A 17,402-nucleotide genomic window follows, 5' to 3' on the forward strand; every position below is an offset into this window, starting at 1 on the left:
TCAGCAATTTCGACTCAGCAAAAACCGACTCAGGAGGAATCCAGAAGTTTTGAAAAAAGTGTTACAGTAGCCTGTACGAATTGCTGGTAATCAAAACTCTGTTATTCTTACTATATATTGTATTTTCGATTTATAATAGATTGATCTATAACTCATTTAATACATCTGCAATCTACAAAGTTATGTTTTTAATTCAGTGTTGGCGAAGGAGTTTGAAAAGAGATGTTATGAACACAAAGACAAGAAAAGTACCAATCAAGATGTGACCTGGTCAGGCACCTGCACTCTATATCGACACAAAGATGTCAAAGCACTAATAAAATCGAACTGAGGTGGCTTTTACTTGATGAAAATCCATTTATCAAAATAAATAAGTACTAAAAGTTCAGATTTTCACGAAATTATATATTATGACATGACAACACCGTGCCTTTATCAAATGTCATGTCATAATATATAATTTCGTGAAAATCTGAACTTTTAGTTCTTATTTATTTTGACTAATAAAATCGTGTAAAGAGCATAATGCCGACATCTTCCGACATTGCAATAAGCTGTGGGAAACGATAAAGAGATGGTATTATCATTAGTGAAATATCAGGGGAATTTCGACCACACAATATAGAGGTTAGCTATTGCCCAGGAGGAAATACTAAAGCATTTTGAACATTTCGCCATTGCTTAAATAATTATATATTTCAAATGGGAGCTGCAGGACAAAACTGCTAGAAATAACAATTTGAAAATAAGGATACGAAAAAAAAGAAGAATTCAAATATACAAATCCTGCACCTTCAACCAAGTCCCGTCAAAATAAATCAAAATATTTAGCACTAAACATCTGTTTTATATTTGACTACTATCGACGGAAAAATCTTACAGTTGGTTAACTAATGCCTCTGCCCCTTGTGCCATGCAAAACCGAGCCAAACGAATGACATTGCAGCAACAAAAACACGGCAAGTTGATGCTAAGAATGTGGAGCTGGGCATATCAAGCTTACATGCACGGATCAAATGCTTTGAGAGCATATTTCCTATAGACTAAATCCCAAAAAAATAATCTGTTAGGAAAGCAGTCGATGGGCGAGAAAAATATATACAAGAAAAATTTCGACGTGAAATGGGGCTATTAGTTGACGTTCCAAACCCTGAATTTGCCACGACCCACGATGACAATTCAGCTCGAAAATTCGTTAGGAGTGCCACGACTATTTCGGCGATAACCGGAATTGACAACCCTAATTAAAAGTTTTCATACCACACTAGCGTGCGGACAACAGATTGATGCCGAAAAACTTTTCTGCCTCGAGACTGCTGAGATATATGTGGGGATATACCCTTGGTACTCCGTGCCTCAAAAATCTTATTCAAGGGGGAATATTGGTGAACACAGCTGTCAGATGTCCTTGGAGGTCCAAGAATGCCGCAATAAGGACTCCAAGCACTCCAGGGAGAATCACTCCTGTAAATCCATTAGAAGATATGATGCACTTGTCCTAACCTCATCAGATCAAAAAGATCAAAAGAAGATTCCGAGTCTCTGCCATAAGAAGTAATAACTATCTTAAAATTGACTAAAAAAAATTAGGTCTTCTGTTGAACAGTGAATTGCGTTTTTCAGATCACATATATAAATGCCTTCAAAAAGCTTATTTCAATTTATAAATTGTTTACCATAACAAGGATTATTCAAATAGAAAACCAAAAGTATTGTTCTTTGAACAAAATTGATATTTTTCATATTCAGATGTTACAAAACTGCTGTTTGAGGCTGATATTCGGTGTAACAAAATTTGAGGGTATAAGTCACACTTTCCAAATAGTGGCTGAATATGCAAAATCCAAGATTGCACTCTGTTTGCTTATATTCCAAGATTTTGGTAAATAAATCTCCTCTTTACATATATGAAAAAATAAAATTTAGAAATGACGTGCACAGTATCAATATTAGGTAGACTGAGCTTTACAAACGGTGATTTTCTTATATAATAACCAAATTTCTTAATGCATTAACAAATAAATAAACTATAATAAATTCATCAAAAACTAAGAAGACACTTTTTCTATATCCTAATTAATATCTGTAATTATAAGTTCAAATAAACAATATTGTCTAACGGTTCTTATCCCTCCCTTTAAGATTAAAAATTACATTATGTATGATACTTTTCCATAATTGTCACATCTGCCCTCTGCATTTCTTACGCCTTAGGTTTTCAGGATATGTGGAAGAACGTGTCAGTCATACGTCACTGAACTGATCCTCGAATTTTTCTAAATTGATTTGTTATTATTTATTATTGACTTACCGATTATTGCAAATAAAGAACTTTATTATTATTATTATTATTAATGTTATTATTATTAATATTAAAAACAAAATGAAAATAAATCTGATTTTAATAGTGATTAAAAATTCAAATATTGTTTATACCGGTGTATTTATGTTTGGTAATGTTTATTCCTTTAATGTAAAGCTTATAATGTTTATTGAAGAATTCTTATTAATTTTAATTTTATTACTGTTTCTATTTCAGCAAACTTGTTGAATATTATTGTTTCAATACAATGTGTATATATGTAATATTTGAAAATCACCCTTAAGACATTTATGTAAGAAAGTTGTTATTATAAAATTTGTATTTTGATAAATACCTAATGGTAAACATATTAAAATTTATTGTTCATTGACTTCAGTTTTATATTTACATTTTTTACGATATTTGATATCTTCTTTTATTGTTAATTTTTAAGCCATTTTTAAAACACTCTTTGAACACAAAATACATCACGAGCGTATTTAAAATATTTAAAAAATGATAAATTTAAATAAAAATGGAAAGGAAGATTTTTAAAGCAAAATAATTATACTGAATCGAAATATTATCAAAGATAAAGAAACAACCCCTATATTCAAAATACATTCATTTTTGAAAATACGTTTTTCGTTATCTAAATGGTTGTTAGTATTATAACACAAGATATTTTTTCCGTGCCCGATGGTAAAAACTGACCTCTGTGTGGCCTTGTCTGCCCTAGCTAATCTAAAAGTATAGTTTGTCCCAAAGTATATCGCCTTTGCTTTTCAAGACACTTATCTACATAAGCCGCCGACGGCAATAGAATACCTGATTGTTACTTTAGTATTAATAGAAAATGTTCGAATAGAAGATAAATAAGTACGTTTTTTGCCTCACAGTTTTTAATAGAATCCGTTTGAATACTGTTTCGTATATATCAAACCAAGTTTTATCTAATTAACACAGTTTTTTTCTTTACTTCACAATTTGTTTTACATTTAATGACAAGCGATTTCGACGCTACACCAAAAATTGGTGATATACTCGTAAAAAGCTTTTTCGAAACGCAGGGTAAAACAGGTTATTGTACACTTCCACTTATATTAGCCGACAAGATATACTTTGAGACCTCCCATACACTCACCCTTTCGGAGTATACGGCAAAAATATCAAAAGCGTCGCCACTAATCAAGGCAGTGACCGTTTTTGATACTCTTCTGTGATTTAATCCCGATAATTAATTATTTTTTGAACATTTTGAATGATAAAGTTACCGGAAGGCGGATTAGTGGATAGCCTATTTTCCTTGTCTACCACCAGCCACCCAGCGCCACCTTAGACTAATGATGGCGACGTCCTTCTCGGGCCAGGACTGATGGGGAAACTGTCTAATTAGAAGCGACCCTCCATCTTCCCCGAAAATCGTGCGAAACGCAGCGTTAAATATGATGCCCTCGGCGAATTCGATCAATTAATAACATCCTCTAAGCCGGACTTCTCATCGGAATAGTAAATGACGTGACCTCATCAATTAAGCGGGTTTACAGCGAACCGCCGAGTCGTAGTGTGTTGTTTTCAACATCGAGGGAATTAATTTAGTTAATGGCCGACCGTGGCGGAGTGCCTTTTGCGTTTTTGAGAGGCGTATCGCGAGTCCGTGTCGAAAAAATGTGGACCCCAAGTTAGCGAACTCGATCCGTATTCGAATGGGCCCGACAATGTAGGCGATATCGATTTTGTGAGGCAAATTTTATTCAGAGGGAGACGGATAGAAACGGATATTCTTTTCTATGTCATATATGCTAATACTAACTCAGATACGTGTAATAAGAGATTGCATGGGTTCCAAGTGACACAACTATTGCTATGAGCTGAAAATGGCAACAGTCGAGATCACTTGGAACGATTTCCATACCGCGTTCGATTATTTAAATTTTCAAACAAACTTCCACAGGCTGCTGTAAATACTATTTCCGAATCTTGGCGAAACGTAAGCAAGTTTGATTCGTCGACAACCATCGCATTAGGAATCCTGAAGATTTTTAAATAGTTTTATTATTTGACATTTGATTTGACGTTGCCACTGTTATCATGATAAGAAATGGTGCCATTATTGACGTTTGCCTATTTATTTTTTAAATTTCCTCATAAGTATCTTATTGTAACCGGGTGAAGCATTGCGGAACAGAACATAGGAAATGCCATTTAAATTTTAAGGAGGCCAGATATTGGCTCCCCAATATATTTTATAGCTAAGTTGTAATATCACTTTTTGAAGGAGCCGGTATGTTTAACTCATGTGCAAAAGGTCAATACAAAAAACAATAACGAATATTTTCCATTACGCTATTTCCAGACCACCTTAACTACGTCAAGCTGGACAATGACATATCAAATAAAGCTTGGTTTACAATAAAGACATGCACATTTGATTTCACACATTCAAAATGAAATAAGTATGTAGGAACGAATTTCATTTAAAAGACGGCAACAAACAGAAAAAGCTTCAAGGAACGACCATAAATTTGACCCTCATTTCCTATTGAAAATAATTTATAATTGTAATAAAAATAAGTAATAAGTAATAAAACGTTATTTTTGAATTAATATTCAAACAACCTTCCATGGACAATTAATAAATATTCTAAGCGATCATAAATTTCATTTCTAACATTGTTGAGTTGACATTTTGAAATCCTGTCACATTCTAAGGAAATAGCCTTTCGTAACTGTCCAATTTAACATTTTTATAGGTAGCACTTTTCAAGTGACGTATTTCTGTAATAAGTCCAAATAGGTTTTTACCCGAAGGTTCATTTATACATTTATTTTATTTTTTGAGGCTTCGAGTATGAACCAAACGATATTTTGAGTTTTGAATATTGGGTTCATTGATTACTGTGAATTTGTAAAAAAAATCCCTATCATTATTTGCTTTTGTTTTTTCTTTCTTTTTCTTCTGCGCTATTATCGACATTTTCAGCTGAGTTATTTATTACGGTGCATCTAGAATTGAATTAAGTAATAATACGTTTAATTGTTGAAATCGAAGGTATAGTTTTAATTATGGTTAGGTTTCCTTCAATTGAATAACGCATATTTAGCTTTAATTAAAGAGCGTTTAAAAGCGAATAAGAATCACAAATAAAAATATTGTTACTGTTACGAATTTTAGTGCTGTCATTGTCAAAATGTATTTTACTGGTGTTTGACTCATTTGACCTGAACTATAAAAAAAATCTAATTTTTCCATAATATTTAATTTAATAACTGAAGATTGGCTTACTAAAATTTATTCAAACTTGGCACAGGAGTTCATCCTACCGGCCCCTTCAAAATGTTATATTACGACTTTGCTATAACATGTACAGGGGAGCCAATATTTGGGCATCTAAAATTTTACATGAGATTTTTTATGTTCCTTTCTGCAATCCATCACCCGGTATACTGATTGTTTCAAATCGAAGGGGCCATAGAATACCGGCCAATTCTTTTTTTCAAACTATTTCGAATCTCTCAGTAAACCTGTGTCCTAAAGCCGATACTTCCGGAGATACAGGGTGATTAAAGTAATTTTATTTTTTCGTGTTCGCGATTATAAAAATGTAGGCACAAAATTCGCATGCGGGGGTTTTTGGCGGACGAGAACTGATATGGGGTAATCAGTTTTGCTGCAACTTGTAGACGGTGCCACTTGCACACACTTTTTTGCAAAAATACCGTATTTTTATACATTCTAATTAAAAAATGGATTAGTGTTCAATATTCGTGTTTTAAGTCGTTATCCAGATACTTATTTACATTTTTACATATCAATCAATACACTGCAACAATTGCTGGAAATTATAAATTTATTAGTTTTGGTTAATTACTTATAACATTAAATTTAATTAATGAAATTAAAATTAAAGTTTAAATTAAAATTAATAATATTAAGTTAATGTTTTATAAAATGGAAGTGGGGTATGAGCAGTTTTTGTTCAGTAACCAAAATAATTCATAAGAGGCATGGTATGGTACTTTATAATTTTGACAGTTTCAGATAACATCATAATACCGGAAAATAAATTTAACTGAAACAATACAATCATTTTTCAGAACAGGACAAATAGTAGCACAAAATGTAGCTATTTCAAAGAACGATAAGGTTTAAGGCTAATAACATTTTGTTTATTAATGAAGTCGCCATTTTCGTTTCCTATATTATAAGAATTAGGGCCTGCAGAACTCAAAATATAATATGGTCCTTTAAACAGCAAAAGAACTTACGAATTTCCGAATTTTCCGCAGAAGATAATGGATGCTGTTTGACCAACACCGCGTCACCAACATTAAACTGTATAGGAACAACAGAGTTATCATGCTTCAATTTACCTTTTTCACTCTTCGTTAACATTTTTAAATGGGCTAAATGCCAAATTTGTTCTAAATTCGTTTCTTCAATATTTCCAGCGCGTGGATACTTGATTAATTTATGAATGTTATTTTCATTCTCCTTGCCAAAATGCAGAAAGTTTGGAGTAAAACCCGTACTAAAATGTATAGTGTTGTTAATTTTCAATAGTATCAAGAAGACATGCCCCAATTCCAAAACCAGAACTATCAGTTTGTAAGTAAAAGGTCTTATCTAAATCAGGATGTGACAAAATATTTGCACGCATAAAACTATGTTTAATAGCTACCAAAGCTTTTGTTTCTACTTCACCCCAGGACCAACGAATTCCTTTTTTAAGCAACCCTTTCAATGGTTCATTTAATTCCGCAAAATTTGGACAAAAGCGTCGCTCAAAATTGATAAAACCCAAAAAACTCTTAAGTTCCTTTGTATTTCTTGGTGTTGGATAATCAGAAATTGCTTGTATTCGATTAGGATGTATAGCTATATAATTGGGAGTCACTACATGGCCCAAAAATTTAACTTCACTACGCGCAAAAACAGACTTTCTTAATTTAATAGTCAAATTACATTCCTGCAATTTTGTAAATAACTTTTCAAGGTGAATCAAGTGCTCATTGGCATTTGGGAAAATATTAATAGGTCATCTACGTAAGTTAATACAAAATCATTGAATTCAGATCCCATTACCACATTTAAACAGCGTATAAAGCTCACTACTGAAGTTGGCAGGCCAAACGGTAGTAGCTTAAAACAGTAAATATTATGATCAAATTCAAAACCAGTATATTTCCTATCTTCTGGTCTAATTGGTACTTGCCAATATCCGGCCGTCATATCGAGGGTACTGAGAACTTGACAATTATTAAATTTAGCCAACAATTCTTGTTGGTGTGGAGGAGTGACTTGATCTTTTACCATTTTAGAATTTAGAAATCTTGCATCGAGACATATACATACATTGTACTATAATGTCCATGTCAATCATCTCCTGTATTTGTTTGCGAACGAGTTCTCGATAAGCAAATGGCACAGGATATGACTTTTTATAAAACGGTGACTTGTCACGCATTTCTATTTTATGTTCATATTTATCAGTTCTACCGGGACTTTCCGAAAAAATATTTTTAAAATGCCTTAGTAGATCCAATAGCCTTTTTTTTAGATTCGTCAAAATTATCTGCATTTTTTACCACTTCAATTAGTTCATTTTCAGTAGATTCATGACGTTTAGCAGCACTAACCGTATCATCAATAGAATTTATCGTGATAGATTTTTTATTGGCACTTTCTAGTTCGAACCTAACTTTTGAAATATTACCTTCATCTCCTATCGATAAGGATAAATTAGCAAAATCTATTAAAACTTTCTCATGTGTCATCCAGTCAGCACCCAATATAATATTTTTGTTTAGTTTTGGAACAATAATACAAATAATATTAAACTCTTTACCCCTCACTTCAAAAGGCAATAATATTTGTTCAGACACTTTTTGTGTCTTTGCACCTACAGCAACTGAAATTACGATATTGCTTATTGGTAATATAGGAAAGTTTATACCTTGACATTTTAATAAATTTGCAAATTCTTCAGAAACTGCAGAAACTTGGCTATCTTTTTTCATAAATTTTACCCGAGATTACAGGTGAACAGAAATGTTCCAATGGCTCATCTCCTTCGCTATCTGATACCAAATCACCATAGTCAAATTTAGTAATAACCCTCGTCGACCGATTATTATTACTGTTCTCACCTCTATTTCCGTAATTACGTGTCTGATTACTTTCCCTATTACTAGCACCAGCTCTCCTCTGTCTATCATCATTACTGTCCAAATTATGTTGTCTCCAGGGACCTCTGTCTCCCGGTTCAGTTTCGTCAATTTTCTTTAAAAAATGCTCTAGTTCGTCTACTGTTTTGATTCCCGTTATAAAATTTCTCCTCTGTATTTCGCAAGGAAAACGTTGTGCCAACCATTGAACTAAAACAGACCCACTAATTTTTTCAGTTAAATACATTGCTTTTCCAGCTAATTTTAACACATAATCAGCTCTGCTGCCCCTTCTATACCGACCATACTTGAGTTCATAGAACAGCTCCCTTTCCTCAGTAACCCCCCAATAACGTTTTCGAAAAGCCAACAAAAACTCATCTAAATTATTAAAATGTCCTTCTTTTGTTGCCACCCAATCTGTTGCTGACCCATGTAAACAATCTATTGCTAAATTTACTTGTAAATGCTCAGGTATCATTGCTTCATTTATCAAACGTCGTAGTTTCTTCTCAAAATATATGGGGTGCACAGGGCCGTCCGGTGAAAAGACTAAATTACACCCACCTCGATCCTTCCAAGACGACAGATAAAAACTTGACTCTTTTGCTTGGAAAAAATGCTCCTCATGCTCCATCTGCTTGTTCTGCGCCGCTACTTTATTATTATCCTTTCCTTCACCTCCAACAGTAGCAAGCATTTCCTTATTTTTAGCCACTTCAGTTGTTAATTTGGCCACACTATCGGCCAATGACTCAACCAAATTCCTTAAACTCATACTGGGACTAATAATTCCATCCAAATCCTTATCCACACTAATACACTTTGTATTTCGCTTGGGCATTTTCAGACACGATAATATACCACCATAAACTCGTAAATAATGATTCTGAATCCAGCAAACTGAATCGGTTCCTTCCCAGGTCGTATGTTCTACAGTTCGAGCCCCACGTTGGGCGCCAATTTATGTGTTGTCTCGGCTAGCCAATCGGAAATAAACAACAACTGATGTCGTACTTTCTATTTTCCTTTCAAAACTGAATTACACGCTTACTCATTTGGTAATTTAACAAGAAAAATTTAACAAAATAATACTCGCCAAATTGGCGCGTAGCGTATCCCGCTACCGTCTTGTCACCTCCACAATTACCCATTTCGCTGTTCTCACTCGTCTTCTTCTTAACTTCTGGCAATACACTTTACCACAAACACAATTGGGACAAGGTATTGGGCGCACCACAAGTTCAGTAATATTTCAAAGTTATTGTTTGTGTTTATTTTTCGTCCTGTAATTTCTGGTATAAAATGCCCAGGCATAATACGTTTTCATATCGAGATGTGTATGGTGTGCATTTATATCCAATGCAATTACAATGGTTGCGATGCACTTCGTCGGTATGTAGGGATGTTCTCAGAGAGATATCATACAGTCACGAAAAGTTTTTGTATACTTTATGACTGTTTGGGGTCTTCAGGAACTTCTCTTCTAAAAAAGCACAACGGAAGACTTATAAGTGCTGCTACTACAGTAAGTTCTGCGTCAGTATTTAAAACAACAAAGCGAGAAAGTATTTATCTGACCTGCAAGAAAGAATAATATATCTAACCTTTGTTCAAACCAGCAAAATGATTTGTTAACAAAATATTATGTATTGGCGAGGTTTCTTTTATCCGCAATGATATTTTTAAATTTTATAACAGACATTCAAGGGAATTAGAAAATCCCCATTTGATATGGGAAAGACATTTCCATGACGTATAATTATGTACTACGGCCATTCGAATTATCCCAAATTTTTATGAAGCGACGCCTGTACATTTTTTCCAACATTAATTGATTGATTGACAAATTACCACCTCAGTTTGCTCTAATTGTAATAAAATATCTTAATTTAAACATTCCCGTAAATAGATTGCCAGAAGTCCGTGAATGACTTATGTCCGATAAAATTCCCCGTATTTTGGTTTTTCATTAGTAACAGTAATAGAAAATAAAATAGGTTGTTCTTTTTATTTTTAAAAACCTTCTTTTTTTTCGTTCGCATCTAGTAATGAATTCATTTAAGAGTAATATTTTTAACAATAAATTAATACTCATCTATGACTTGCTGCTCTACTAAGAAAATACTAGAAAATAACTGTATCTTATCAGAAATATAATTTTGAGAGTTACAAAAAAAGGAATGATGGTATTTTTGCAAATCAGTGCAGGTGGCGCAGTATACAAGTTATTCCAAAACTTCTAATTTTTCATCCACTAAAACATCCACCTCCGATTTTTTTTGCCTATGCTTGTAAAATTGTGAACGTAGGTTATAAAATAAAATTACTTTTATTAAAGCGTAAGTTTTGACTTTAGGACATAGGTTTATTTGACAAATCGAAATAATTTAATATAAAAAATATACTGGTATTTTATAAACAATTTGTTTTGAAACATTTCGTATAGATGTTCTTGATGAAGTCATTAACAATTTAATCCAACGTGTTAATCAGACGAGTCCTATGAGAATCAGTGCAATAAGAAATTGTGATAAAATAATTCCAAAATACATCTTAGACGAAAAGCAACTTTACAGGTAGACAACATATTTGGTGAATATAATTGAGGATAAAAATAAACCAAGTGACTAAAATATCGTAATTAACCTTTTTTCAATTTTCAATTTTTTCAAATAAAAGCACTACACTTCAGTAATCCTACAGGTATTTGAGTTATTTACACTGGTTCATTATTTTAACCTAATTTTGACGGAATTGTGGTTATCTTGATTAAAAATTCGTGTCACTCAGCGTAGGTTGACTTGAGTGATTTTTCGGCTCCGCCAAACAGTGACTCGTGCTAATTGAACAGTTCGGTTTTTGGCGCATTTTTTAAAATAAATTGTCAATTTTTCTAACTGATTGGATTTGGGATCGATAAAGATCTATAAGTTAAAAATACTGTTAGTTATACATGATGAGTGATCGTTAAATTTTATAAATTTTTCTATTAGACGCTCTATACAAGATGTTTCACACACTTGCGAAAAACTTAAATATGTTATTTTTGCTTCGAAATAAAGGCTGGTTCGTTATTTATTACGAACGAATTACTATCATTTAAACACAATCGATACGTTATTATTATTACATCGCTATCTAATGTGCTACTATAAACATTAATTTGGAACTAGCATATCTTGTTTATCTTCCAACTTAATAACCAACAAAAATTTTTGCTCCATTTGAAAACTAAACATTACCCGAGTCATAACAACAGCACACTTAAGCGGTATTGTTTTGTTGTTTTGTACCATAACTATGTACCATATACCAGATTATAAGCCTCAATACTTTTTGAAGTGCATTTTTTAAATTAACCTAAAATGTATGCCGCCAACTTGTTCCATCCATTTGGCAACGTTTGGTCAGAGAGTAACATGCCCGGTTGCGGTCATGTTACTCTTGTTGTCTTTGTTGGGTGGAACAAGGCATTTTTATTTAGTTACTAATTAAATTAAACGGTGTCAATGTGAAAAAGCCCTGTATATCGGAAAAACACATCCAAGAATACCCAATACTAGCCGTCTTTTTCTATTTTAAAATTTGCCACACTTTTCTATCCCGAGCCAATCGATAGAGATTTTCATGCGAAGAACGTTACGACGCAACAAGAAAGCTAGCTCGTTTTTATAATCGGGCCAGCAAATTTAACTTATTACTAAATTATCTTCAATTATTTTTGTAAATTTATATAAACATGAGAATATTTACGTTTTTTTGTAAGGTGCCATATGCATTTCAAATTTATACAGTTGTTTTTTTTTATCGAAGGTGCTTATATTATTCGCATTTTGTTGTAATTCAGATAAATAAGTCTTATTGCTAAAATTTTTCATTTGTTTCATTTCTTTATAAACTGTTGCAAGATAAAATATAATCAGCAATCACAGATAAAGGTTTTGAATATTTTGGCTTTTTTTCAATTGGTGAAGGATCAATCTAATTGATAATTTAATCGAACGAGCTTCAAATACACAAAACACAACTTAGCAACTTCACAACTGAATTACAACAAAATACGAATAATATAAGCACCTTCGATAAAAAAAACTAAGTTGCAAACAACCATCATAAGTATTAAGAAAAGACGAATTACGAGCGATGAGTCCTTTACCTCCAGAATGTTTCAAAATCAAAAAGGGGTTAAACAAAAATTACAGATTGCTTAAAGAACAAAATAAAATCTACTGTATGTATGCGAAAAATGAACTGGAACATGTGCAGCAAATGAATATTTTAGTTTTCCCATCAGCTCTCTAAGAACAGACGTAAAAAGTATTGATTTTAAGTGGAAGAAATCAAATAATAGATAAGACCTGATGGATTTACCTCACATTGTCCACAAGAGAATCAATTTATTGAGGGAATACATCAAAAATCAAAATTTATTCGAAGGTGCTTATACTGCCGTGTTTATTTTATTAAAATTTCAGAAACAGCTGGCTGGAAAACTCTAAAAGTTCTAAAAAAACTAGTGAACGTCTTCAAAGGAAGGATTTATTAACATACCCAATATTAAAAGTGCACTAAAAACTAACCAAAATTTTGAGAACTGGTTTATAAATTAACTGATCTTCCTCCAAAAAGTTTCATAGTGATGGGCTACGCAAGCTATCATTCCGCCCTTTGGATGGTTAAAAATTGTAACAATGAAAATGCTATTGAAATGTTATGGTCTGAGTGTAACAGGAAATATGACCAATGTATTACTAGTATCAACGGTATGTACGTTTTTTAAGAATCTCTGCTTTAAGACAACGACATCTACAGAAAGCAGATGAACTCAGAATTTCAGCTGATACTGTTTATTGACACCTAGCTGAATCTGATATGAGACCAAGGAACCTAGTGCGAGCACCAGCTTTGAATCAAGAGCAATGTAGAATTTTGCTAGAAAACATATAGATAGGACCGATAAAGATTGGGAAAGTTCTTTGGTCAGATGAAAACAGATTTTGTTTCTATAACTCAGATAGACCAAATGAAAGATGTGCCCAATGTACCTTCCAAAACACCAGATAAAATGCTCGGTCTGACTTGGTAGTTATTAATAAGGACAGTTTAACACCAGATATGTGCATAATGGAGATCCTGCAAGAACATATGATACCATTGGGATTTTACATTGATGAGAATTTTTTGTTTCAGCGAGATAGTGCTCGACGGCATGTTGCTCAAATTGTGCAAAATTATCTTAATGATGTTGGAACCCAATTTTTGTTTTTTCTTTTTATTATTGTTTTCTTGTCTTCTCTTACAATTTTATCTTTTGTTGTACTTAATTAAGACGTGAAAATGTGTTAATTTTGCTGGTCAATCAGCTTTATGTAAATCCAACCGTAGTTGCTATTGGTTGTTCGGAAATGAATTAAAAGCGATTTTAAAAAATAAAAAAATGTCGAATTAACCTACGGTTTCAGTTGTCGCATTTGTATAAAAAAAAACGAGTACTTTTTCTATGATGGCGAAGACTAGACATACACTTACTAGTGGTATTTTTGTCACATAGTAAATAATTTTCCCCCCTGTTGACTGACCCGGACCGCGATAAAACGCAAAACGTAGTGGTTGACGACGAGATTCAAGATAACGTCAGGGAAGCCAACGTTTCAATGAAACGTGTGAACTTTAGTCCTATCGCCCGGGTGATTCCTTTCGAGGATCGAAAGGATCTGATTAAAATTTCCGAACAGTGTTTCAAGCTAGACGAATCGAACCCTGTCAATTTGAAAATATCGGTTTATCCCAAGCCGAGTACGGAGGAATCGAAACAGGTAAAGTAAGTGACAAAGTCAGCAGTGCACTGCCTGGAGGAATCTAGTCTCATCCAATGTACATTCAATGTTTTAAGTTTTAACAAATTGTAAGAATTGCCTGAATTTATCCTGTAAACGGTCTCACGGAAAGTTTTGGTCTAAACATTTTGTGAGGGTTCGAAAACATCTGCATTGGAAGAAGGCATGTCTTTTAAAATTGACCTCGGAGTCCTCCATACTTAACACCACTAGACTTCTTTTTATGGGAATACATAACAGGAGTTGTATCTCACACACTTACAACCATACCAGATAATATGAAAAAGAGTACTATAGGCGCTGTTAACAATGCAAGGCCGAAAATGTTGTCCAGAGTTGGCAATAACTTCAAGGAAAAGGTTTAAATGTGGCAGAGAAAGTCATCAAACATCTAAACTCACATACAATCCCATAAATTGACTTTATTGTAAAACCAGACCAAACAAACAACTTGTGGCCCCTAAAAGTTTTAGTTAGGTTTGAATAAATTTTTGACCACTGTAAGATGGAAGTCTTTTGTAATTGACAATATGATATCTGCTCTAAATTTGCACTCTACTATATATTTGGGTTACATATCTTATATAGCTTTGATACTTTTCTCCAATTTCAGACAACCTTTTACCATGATAGGAATCTACACATCCGAAATATAAAACTTCTAAAACTGACGATAGGAATACAATATATCATACATCATTGCTCTCATTTTTTATTAAGCATAATATAAAAAACACATTATACATAACTTAAATTATTTACTAACTATCCAAATCCCTATGAAGTATCAAGTTGTTAAAATCCAAGGAGTCTCTTTTAATGTCGGTATGGTATTGTAGGTTCTGTTCTTTTTGAGCGAAATTTAAATGGAATTAGATTCTTCAAAACGAAATTGAACCGCGTTCTGATTAGTTTCGAATCCCTGCGTATTAGTTGAGTAAGTTTTGACGTAGAATTCCCCTTTACTAAAGACCCTATTCCTGAAACTCCCAACATTATATTAGTTATATTAAAATCCGGAAATCTGGAATCAAAACTTGCCATCTGAATTGAAAAACACTTTTATGGAACATTTTTTTTTTGTAGCGGTTAAATTTATGAACCAATGCGCTACTTTGATGATGCTTTTGTTATGTGGCCTCATGGTCAAGAATCTTTAAGAGATTTTCTTAATCTTTATACAGTCTAACACAATTCCGATCTTGCATTCTTCCATTCTTATTAAGTGAAAATAGATAAGACTTAAGAATACGCAGCTCTTGTGACAAATTCGGATATTCATCAGTTGTGCAAGAAGATGCAGCCCTTCAGTGATGAGGATGCGACTCTTATAGACAATTAGACAGCAGTCAGGAGTCAGACAGTGGTTCTATTCAGCAGAGTCAAATACTAGAATTTGTTGGACATTAACTTACATTTTAACCTATCTTGGAAGAATCATATCAAATCAGTTATTAACAAAATGAATAAGTACTCTTTTATGTTGTTGAAAGAGAAATTCTGTAAATAGGAAGGTTGCGGTATCCTTTTGTTATGCACACACTAGCTTATGGTATTATCGTTAGAGAGCCAAAAATGCTTATTGTAATTTCATTATATATTGTGCCACTTATATAAGAAAAAATTTGCCGACCTTGTCAGGCTCTATTAGACTTATTATTAATGAAAACAAGTTTTCAAAAACTCAATGACTAACACAGTCAAAGGCCTTGGAGAGGTCACAGCCCTCAACTATGTCAGGCATTATTGAAAATAAGGCTTCATGGTAGAACGCCCTTTGCTAAACCCATACTGATTTGGTTAGACTCGAAGTAATGAGACATTTGAGAATGCATAATTTTTTCCAAAACTTTGGAAATACCTGTTTTGTGTATTGGCAGAACTTTCGATAATTTAAAAAATTCTAGATCTAATGCAGAAAGAAAGTACCCTTTTATTATGCTTGTCAATCGTAAAATTATTACATTGAAGCACTCTTTAATGATGCTACTATTCAAACAACATCTGTCGAGAACGTCTGAATTATCAAAGGACAGAACCCTCTGGATCTCAATGGCTAGGCAAAATTTATGTTATGTCGTAGACCTTTTGACAAATCATTTGTGCCTTTCTTGGATGCCAATATTGTTGTAAATTTGATTAAATAAATAAATATAAACTCATCAGCAGGTGCCCATCAACCATAATAATCAGCTGAGAGAAGCTCAGAGATAGTTTATAATTTCAACATATCATTAAATTAAAATAATTTAAAAAAATCAGAATTCTCTTCCAATATGGATTGGATGGATTGACACTTTTTCACACCCTTCGTACCTGTTGGCAGAATTTTTCATGAAAGCTTGACAAATTCTGGTTACATTTTAGCCTGTCGAATATAATGGAAAACAAAATCTGATTGACGGATATTTCTACGACAGCTTTAATGCTAAATAAGTCTTGAGAAAGCTGCCTCTATCGTCGGTTTTATCTGGTAAATAGTACAATGGAAACGAGCCAGATAGCGTACGCGACCGACATTGGATTAAATTCAGGACCCTCTCTCTCTCTCTCTCTCATTTCGCATACACATTGTAGCGACGCAGAATTCGTTTGCAGCGGCATGGAAACTTCATTCGATGTAAAATTGAACGACTACTTTTTATTTTATTTCCTTTTTCGACTCGGACGCGAAGGATGCCCGAAATCTGCTGCCAAACTCTACTCGATTTTATTCGCAGAAAGGCCCTTGTATCGGAGATTGTATTTTAATGATGTATGGGTCATTTATCACAGTGGGTTAGTAAAAATTACCGGAAAGCTTAAATGTCCCTAAAACTGCCAAAGCCGGCACGTTGAAATCGTTTTTGGACCCGCAGAATTCAAAAATGCTAACAGTAATGTTAGTAACAACTGTATTCCAACACATTGATATACTCCAAAACTTTTCTATGTTCAAAAACCTCCAAAATTATGAGATGTTAGGAATTTTGTTATTAACTGTATTAACTGGTTTCTCTCACACTTCATTTAAACTTGGGACCATAGGCACAACTTAGAGCGTGTGTAAAACCAATCTGGCTAAAACACCAACGATAAAACAAGGATAGGTG

At 33.3% G+C, this 17,402-nt stretch overlaps 1 protein-coding gene across 15 annotated transcripts in view; it reads left to right on the top strand.

Annotated features, from left to right (window-relative positions):
- Positions 1-17,402, top strand: part of LOC132697310 (coiled-coil domain-containing protein AGAP005037) — a 402,124-nt gene that overhangs the window by 169,960 nt on the left and 214,762 nt on the right. The window contains exons 1-2 of one of the 15 annotated variants that reach the window (XM_060662690.1): positions 3,916-4,022; positions 14,025-14,289. The exons of 12 other annotated variants lie outside the window; for them this stretch is intronic. In XM_060662690.1, coding sequence (XP_060518673.1) covers positions 14,128-14,289 — 162 coding nt within the window. In that variant the 5' untranslated portion in view covers positions 3,916-4,022; positions 14,025-14,127. Of the gene's footprint in view, positions 1-3,915; positions 4,023-13,935; positions 14,290-17,402 lie in introns of those variants that run through there. 2 more of the 15 variants (XM_060662689.1, XM_060662694.1) reach the window with 2 other exon arrangements.

The sequence above is a fragment of the Cylas formicarius genome, unplaced genomic scaffold, assembly GCF_029955315.1.
Source record: "Cylas formicarius isolate icCylForm1 unplaced genomic scaffold, icCylForm1.1 PGA_scaffold_1__22_contigs__length_36826433, whole genome shotgun sequence".
NCBI lineage: Eukaryota > Metazoa > Arthropoda > Insecta > Coleoptera > Brentidae > Cylas > Cylas formicarius.